This window comes from Sinocyclocheilus rhinocerous, unplaced genomic scaffold (genome assembly GCF_001515625.1).
Source record: "Sinocyclocheilus rhinocerous isolate Xijiao unplaced genomic scaffold, SAMN03320098_v1.1 scaffold113, whole genome shotgun sequence".
Classification (NCBI taxonomy): domain Eukaryota; kingdom Metazoa; phylum Chordata; class Actinopteri; order Cypriniformes; family Cyprinidae; genus Sinocyclocheilus; species Sinocyclocheilus rhinocerous.
Window position 1 is genome coordinate 2,309,396 of NW_015646846.1, and position 8,546 is coordinate 2,317,941.

Sequence of the window (8,546 nt, forward strand, 5' to 3'; positions counted from 1 at the left end):
ATATTTAAAAGTTTGAAAACACCGTCTTATGTTACTTTTTCATTATTTAATGTACATTTTATGTACATTTTCTGTGTGTGTATATAGCAGTTCCAATGTGTTTTTTTTTTCTTAATTTGAATTTAATGAATCTTTAATGTGTGTGATCTCTCAGAGAATATCCCAGAAAAGTGGACGCCGGAGGTGAAGCACTTCTGCCCAAACGTTCCCATAATCCTCGTGGGCAATAAGAAGGATCTGCGGAATGATGAGCACACACGGAGAGAGTTGACTAAGATGAAGCAGGTGTGTTTCCGAGGCCGGCTGCACCACCACTATGGGGAGTCCCATTAAAAAGCTCTTAGCAGCTAACGTTACTGCCACTCTAGAAGGCCTGATCATTATCATTTGTCAAACTCCTCATACAATCAGTCTGACCTCTAATAACCAGTGACTGATGCTAGCGTGCCTTGCCCCCCAAATAATGTGTCAGCGATTGTGTTCGATAATCTGGGCAGATGGCCTCCGTGAAATCGATCCATTCAGTGAGCAGAATTGACATTGTATGTCATAAGTCGGCCTTTAGCTGCAGACAGTGCTGTGCGATTCTGACGTCCATCATTTGTTTCGAAATTTTATTGCATGTGATGATTCAGTTCCAACTCATCTGTTTTGCAGGAGCCGGTTAAACCGGAGGAGGGCAGGGACATGGCCAATCGCATTAGTGCCTTCGGCTACCTGGAATGCTCAGCTAAGACTAAGGACGGCGTGAGGGAAGTATTCGAAATGGCCACCAGGGCGGCGCTGCAAGTCCGCAAGAGGAAGAAGAGGAGCGGCTGCTTGCTGTTGTGAGAGAACTTTCCGGTCTTTTCCAGAATGATCTCCATAATGACCATGAAATACCAAACTCCACAAAAAAAAAAAAGTTTTTGACCAAACAACATAAATACACTGAACTGTATGTCACATTTCATGCAAACCAACAGATGGGAAATGGAGGAATGTGAATAAAATGTGCATTCATTGGACAGAGGCTGGGTAGAAAGGCAGGTTAGATCAGTATATTATATGTCTTGATTTAGTTTTCCTGTATGGCACAATGTTTTTCAGAATACACACTTTTTTTCTTCAGTTCGTACTGTACGGATGACATCAGTTGTAACGGTATTGTGGTTTTGCACATTTAACAATTGACCATTGTAGCTGAGTCTGGTTTTCATATTATTGTAATATAAATTAATATAACCATGTAGAAATATCTTAATAGCACAGAATTTGGTAATAAAATCAGTGCCTTCATCACCATTCCCTCCACAATTTGAATGTACTCCGGTAAAGTGCTAGTTTTGAGCTTCTCTGACTTTACACACTTTTCTAGAAGTGAGTAACTGTTTTTAAATGTATTTTAAAAATCTCCAATAGTATTGATTATGCTTATCTTTCAATCCCCAAATAAATTGTTATTACATGTAATTTGAAGGCTCAGTCACGTCTAAAACGAACTGCCAATTAGGAATGTGACGTATTTTATTTGCATGATCCTATTTGTCCTCCACACATGCATAAATGTACATGCGTGCACATGGAGCTCTATAGATACTAAACTGGTTGAACCTGTCTTGAATATCTGGGCTGAGCTCATGCTGTCACATAATCTGACTGTATTGTCCTCACATTAGCCGGTTTAAAGGACACATGCTTGAGTATTGTTAATGCAAACATTACATATTTTTAAGTTGTAATCACTTATTAGGTTTTTAGTGATTTTAGTGCACTGCAAAACGTCAAATAAATACACAAACCAGTTGCTAGCAAATGTATATTAGTTAGAAGAGGCCTTGAGTGCCTTTCTTTTCCCACAGAATTGTGTGCCTTTAGTTATCGGTCTTTAATGCGTATGGGTTGAGATGAATGTTTATGTGCATGCACACGTTTTGTTGCGATCAGTGTTGTAATGTTGCATGCCAGTAAATCATGAGGTGTTCGGGCCATCCGGGTTCGGAGAAAAACCGTAGCTAATTATACAGAGCTTTGCTTCTGGAAAAAGTTCTGTAGATTTTATTCGCCGGTGTAGAATCCATATAGTGATGTCACTTCCACTTGTCACTTAGCGACGCTACATAAATACACCCCCGTGTTTCCTGTCTGTGTTGACGGTTTGAATGAGCATTGAATTCATTAGCACGGTGTAGCTCGGTTTCCCTCTGCTAATGTAAAAAAAGAGGGTGAAAAGCACAAAAAATAGTCATCCCAAAAATGAAAAGAAAAAAAGGATATAGTTTGCATTATAAAAAAAAGAGATTTGGGTGGAAAATGTTCTAATTGAATTCAAAAATTATCTAAAAAAAAAAAAATAATTTATATATATATATATATAAACTAAAATTAGAAAATATTTTAAAATAATTATACAGTAATAATAATAATAATGTAATATATATATATATAAATTATGCAGTAATCATATTGTTTTTGGCTTTATTTTATTTGTGTGTATGTGTGTGTGTATATATGTATATGTATATATATATATATGTATATGTATACAGGGCTGTCCTTAGGGGGGTGCAACTGGTGCGGTCGCATCGGGCCCCGCGCTTTATGTGTATACATACACATATATTTTATATATATTATTTTATATAGACTAACCATCTGTATAAATCTTGACCACCTGGAACACTATTATTAAACGGGGCATTATTAAAACACTGACTGTACAATACAAGTGCATACAAGGAACATCCCATTAGAACAAGTACACACTACCTGCTAATAAAAGAGGAACATGTTCTTTATCTTTTTTTAATGTACTGATTTGTGAAATCCTCGATGCGGATGTGAGAACAGACCCATGTCCGTTGTAAAGTCATTACAGCGACCAGTCTTAGCATACAGAGCTCCTCTTTGGATTCTGAGATCAATCTGCTGTGTGTTCATATGGTCTCTTCCTTTTTTCTGGAAGTATTAAATATGATTTATTAATCTAGATTTTAATGAGCGCTCGTAGTAACAATGCTTCGTAAACGGGACTAGTAGTAAATGTTTGAATGAAGTGAAACCAACCTATGTTAATAAACTATTTTTTCGAAACAAAAAAAGTTGCACTTTTTCCTTTTGTGTGAAATAACATGCAATGAGAAGCAACCCATCTTACAAATGCTGGATCATTTACTATTGAAAAATAGTTATGTTGCTATATTTGCCAAGACTTTTCTGCCTAATTTTAAGTACTACATACAAAATAATACCACCATAGTTAACAACAACCAATTCAACCAAAGTCGTGCATTACATAAAATATTCTAATCATAACACCATAATATATATATATTTATATATATAAAACATTTCTTTAAAAAAAAAAATTCTAAAAATAAACTACTAAAATACTTAAAAGCTAAAGATATATATTGCCATAATTTGCATTGACAAATTTGTAATAACTAGGACAGTATTGTTTTTATATTGTTTTTAATAGCCATTTTTACTTGCTAGAAATATTTTCAATTAATTACTTTCAGTAAAATACTGCAGTAAAGTGCAAAAAAGCATTTGAAACGAGTAAATCTGCATTTTCAGTGATGTAGCTGTTTAAATGAAAGAAATGAAGCATTAATAAAAATACAGTGTTGACTAGTGACTAGTTAACATCAAGGTTGTCCAACTGCTAAAATCTCTCCATGGACTGTTTTGCTGAATTAGGAATTGAATCATTCATCTGCATTGTTTAACTAGCAGAAATCAACATTAAAATGAGTTTGTCAGTTCTGCTTTACTGATAAAAATTGAATCCCCATTTAATCTGGATGTAAACTGATGGTCTCATTTGATTGTTCTAAATCTGGTCCTCATTGTTCAGATCTCCACTCTGGATGCACATGCTGCTGTAGTGGGCTCTCGTCTATATCTAGACACACACACACACACAATGAGTCATACGAGCACATAATATAGTTACACTTCTGATCTGAAAGTGTTATATAAGGCTGCATACCATCAGAACTGATTTTTAAAGACGCCAGCCGGCTGACCACATCCTCCTCTCCTTCAGCATCCTTGTAGTCAAAGCCAGTGTAGCCCTGCTCGAGCTCACAGTACCTGATAAACCTACACAAATGAATACACATTAATGAACTACTCCATACAGTTCAGAACAGACTTTTCAAATCCACGAACAAACAAAATCAAGTATCAATCAGAGTCCAAAACTTGTGTGCAGTGCTTCTAAATATAACTAAGAAAAACAGTTAGATTTTTCCTCTTGGGCATAAGGCCAGTGTAAAGCTAGCTCATTGTTTTGCATAAGAAATGCCAATATGGTATGTTATAAAAGATGTTGGCAGCCAATCAGATGGTTTGTAAGTTCCAGATGGTTTTGTAAGTGGCCTAGTTGCCATTGGGTCCGCGACAGGTTAAGCTTAGAGGAACATACATAACTAAGTCTTACCTCTGCCAAGTAGGATCCTTGCTTAGGATGACTGGGTTTCCCACCACAGCGAGCAAGGCTTTGGCTCTGGTCATGGCCACATTAAACCTCTGTGGGCAACAGAAGGGCTTTACTACAGCATGGCATCATTTCTCTAATCTAAGTCCAAACAGATGGTCAGAAACATGTTTTGACCTCTATTGCTCTCATTATGAGCTTCTGTGATAAACTTGTCAACTTTTATTCTTGTAGCTAAAACAACTGGTATTCGATTCCACAAAGGCCAATCAGTAGCGCTTGTTCAGACTATATAACCTGACTTTGTTTAACAAAATATATTAGTTTATTCAGCAGGTATGGATTAAATTGATCAAAAGTGACAGTGATATTATATCTACTCATCAAAAAGAATCCTGAAAAGTCACAGTTTCCACAAAAATATTAAGCAGAACAACTGTTTTCAACTCTGATAATAATAAAAATAATTGTTTCTTGAGCAGCAAATCATCATATTATGATTTCTGAAGGATCATGTGACACTGAAGACTGGAATAATGATGCTGAAAATTCAGATTTGCTTCACATGAATAAATTACATTTTAAAATATATGAAAACATCTATTTTAAATTGTAATAATATTTCACAATATTACTGTTGATCAAATAAATACAGCCTTGATGAGCATAAAAAACATAAAAAATCTAAAAGCAGTAGTGTATATGCGTATACACTTGATTTACTGCATTACAAATTGCAATAAGGCGCATAAGCAACTTATCCAATAGAAATGAACTATAGACCTTCTCATTTGAGAGGAAGCCAATGTTGAAGTCTTGGTCCATCTTGACGTAGTTGACGCTACTACGGACGGTAGAAACTACGATGACTTTTCTCTCTTGACCCTGAAACTCTTCCACTGACCCCACCTACATGAACCAAATAATGAAAAGCACAAATGGCTCATAAATGGCAATATTGGGAGAAAAAGATGTGAATGAATAAATAAAAATCACAGGCCAACCTTGATGTCTTTCCATTTGTTCAACTCTGCCACAGTGTTCAGAGCTTTCCGAATTTTTTCCACCTTAAATGAATAAAAAAATATATATTTTGTTAAAGAGTAAAGAGGGGTTTTTATTTATTACATTTATTTTTACCTTTTCTTTTTGGATGAAATAGCTATAAAAGTGTTTAATCACATTTTAAGCCAACAGGACTTAAAATTCTACATTTTATTCATTACTTATTACAAGCTAATTTTACAACACAGTCTTGCCTGTTTCCTGTAAGGAGTGATAATGCCAATGTCATTGGCGCTGAGTTTTGGCAGGCCTTTCTTGCCCTGCGTTTGCATGAGCTTGTTGAGGTAGCTGACGATGACCTCGATCTCAGTCACGTTGAAGAATGAAGGGCTGTTGGCCTCCCTGTCATCCTTCCCCATCACTCCATGAAACACGACAGGAAATCCCTGTACATTACAGAAACAAGAAAAGTGCTTTATTCATTCATTGTACAACATTAGCAGCTTCCTCCTTTCACCTCCCTGAATTTCACCTCCGTGACAGATACTTTGACACACATATAAAGCACAGAAACATAGATAACTCAACTACACTCTTAAAAATACAGGTTCTTTATTGGCCATGAAAAACATCCATGGAACCTTTCAAGGTTCTTAATAATGGAAAAGGGTTCTTTAGATTATTAAAATGTTCTTCAAACTAAAAATATTGTTCTTTTAAAGTGCCCCTATTATGGGTTATGAAAGGTTCATATTATGGTTTTGGGAGTCCCCAACAGGTTGTAATGCATGCAAGGTCAAAAAACACTTTCATTGTGTTATAATATGCATTTATTTTTACCTTACTTGCTTAACGACTCCCAAACGATTTGTTTAACGATTCATTTTTCCAAACCCCTCCTTTGCGTGACGCTAATCTGCGGTGATTGGTCCGATTGGTTTAATTTTCATTTCATCATGCCTGTAATGCCTGAGAAAGCAGCGTTTGTGAGCACAGTGCTGCTTTGTTTACAGCGTTACCGGGGAAACAGCTATTTTACCGCTCCAGTGGTACCTAGTGGCAAAGAATGAATTAGCATTTTCATTCAGACCAATGCAAAAAGACAAGTGGGCGGGCAATATGCTAATGTTTCATGTCTACGTCAACATGAAACGGCTTGGGATTCGTTTTAAAAACGACTCGTTTCAATGATTCAGAGTCGACTCTTTTGAGAGGCAATAACTTTATACACGGTGCACTTTCAGATTTAAAACTTTGCAGGATGTTTTCATTCACTTAGAGCTGTGTTACACACTGCATGAAAGGTAATTTTCAAAAATCCATAATAGGGGCACTTTAAGAACTGTTCACTGAAATGTTCCTTGGGGATCCAAAAATGGTTCTTCTATGGCATCACTGTGAAAACCCACCTTTTGGAACCTTTATTTTTTGTAGAAATACCAGATCTACATAGATGTAGCCATTTTACAGTTGGTTCAGTATATTTTGGGAAGACTGATTCTGTTTGAACATTCGATTATCTACAAAAACAGCACATTTCTTTGCTTCTTACATCTTTGTCAGACAAAAAAACCCAGTGGTCTGGTACCTTCTTAGGGAGATGCTCCCAGCAACAGAAGGCCTCCCGCTCCATCTGGTTCGCAAACACCTGCAGCTCATTCTCATAGAAGAGCTCGTTGGGGATCTTGAGGATGGCGGGATGAGACCTGGGATGGGATGAGAAGAACTTGACAATAAGTTATCCGTCAACACTTTTGACATTAAAAACTGATGGGAGAAAAGATCGGTACCTGTAGTTGCGCAGAAGTTTGGTGACGAAGCGGGTGTCATATCCAGAATGACCATCCTGGCTCTTCTGATAGAGAGCGTTCTGTGTCATCAGCCTCTCCAGGAGGGACTGACCTGTTTCATATCACAAGGTATTAAAAATATATTTTAGGACTGAACTCTAGCTGAGTTTAAGAAGAAGAAATAAATGTAAAATATAATGGAAGTCATGAAACATCTTGGAGTACCCAGTCCGTGCAGTTGTGCCAGTGGAGATCTCAGAATGGGGCCCAGCTGCTGAGGATCTCCGGCCAAAACCAGCTGGCCCTTCACAGGATCGAGCAAACCTTGGGCAGAGAGAGAAAGAGCAATGTAGAAATGAACAATCTGTTCTTCTAATTCAAGTTCTCATTCTCCTCTCCCAACCTTTCCTCATTTACCCGCGATCCCGATGATACACTCAGGCTCCACGGCTTGTCCGGCCTCATCGATGAAAATGTGTGTGAAGTGTCCCTTAGCAAAACCTCCTGATACGAGCCTGAAGAACACACAAATAGATATTCATTTTTAGCCAGCAGAGCAGAACATCCCAGCTAGCACAAAGTAAGTTGACAGAGAATATGACAGGACTATTATGGAACTGTGCACAACCAGAATGGCCCGAGTTTCAGGTGCTATATTAGTTACGAATGAGCTTGCTGTACCTTCCAGCGGTGACCAGAGTAACAACAATGACACTGCGGTCCATCAGATCTTTTCTAGATGGGAGTATGAAGCTGTTGTGATCCTTATTCCAGTTACTGTGTTTCTATAAGGAACAGATATTTGAATATGAGTGTATTTATATGACAATAATTTTCAGATATTTCAATAAAGTAATATAGTTAATCTCTTAGATAAATGTGAGTGAATATATATATATATATATGTCAATATGGGGTGCTGTGTGTACATTAATGAGGAAAAAAAATTAACTTAAATGATTTTAGCAAATGGCTGCAATATAACAAAGAGTGAAAAATTTAAGGGGGTCTGAATACTTTCCGTACCCACTGTAGATAGAATAATGATTATTTATATATACATTTTTATATTTTAATGTATTGAGAATATTTACATATATAATACAAATTATAATACATTTTATTTATAATATATATGTAAATATTATTAATATATTTATTATTATTATAACAAAAGGTCAAGTCGAGTGCATTAGGATAGAGTTTTCTGCGCAGTGTGCTGGTGTTACCATCTGCATATTCCATGCATCCATTTGTGACCCATCTCATAGACTGTAAAAAAACATGGACGTAGTGTCCGTGACGTCACCCGTAGGTTTCTGAAG

At 36.6% G+C, this 8,546-nt stretch overlaps 2 protein-coding genes across 2 annotated transcripts in view; one reads left to right on the forward strand and one right to left on the reverse strand.

Annotated features, from left to right (window-relative positions):
- Positions 1–920, forward strand: part of LOC107708160 (rho-related GTP-binding protein RhoA-D-like) — a 17,129-nt gene extending 16,209 nt beyond the window's left edge. The window contains exon 6 of the mRNA XM_016512324.1: positions 658–920. Coding sequence (XP_016367810.1) covers positions 658–831 — 174 coding nt within the window. The 3' untranslated portion in view covers positions 832–920. The remainder of the gene's footprint in view (positions 1–657) is intronic.
- A 2,529-nt stretch (positions 921–3,449) lies between these two features.
- LOC107708161 (putative helicase mov-10-B.1) overlaps positions 3,450–8,546 on the reverse strand; it is a 10,939-nt gene continuing 5,842 nt past the window's right edge. Inside the window, exons 12-22 of the mRNA XM_016512325.1 lie at positions 7,903–8,006; positions 7,639–7,736; positions 7,447–7,545; positions 7,222–7,333; positions 7,020–7,137; positions 5,686–5,877; positions 5,431–5,493; positions 5,210–5,335; positions 4,430–4,518; positions 3,977–4,089; positions 3,450–3,889 (exon numbers count right to left, since the gene is read on the reverse strand). Coding sequence (XP_016367811.1) covers positions 3,831–3,889; positions 3,977–4,089; positions 4,430–4,518; positions 5,210–5,335; positions 5,431–5,493; positions 5,686–5,877; positions 7,020–7,137; positions 7,222–7,333; positions 7,447–7,545; positions 7,639–7,736; positions 7,903–8,006 — 1,173 coding nt within the window. The 3' untranslated portion in view covers positions 3,450–3,830. The remainder of the gene's footprint in view (positions 3,890–3,976; positions 4,090–4,429; positions 4,519–5,209; positions 5,336–5,430; positions 5,494–5,685; positions 5,878–7,019; positions 7,138–7,221; positions 7,334–7,446; positions 7,546–7,638; positions 7,737–7,902; positions 8,007–8,546) is intronic.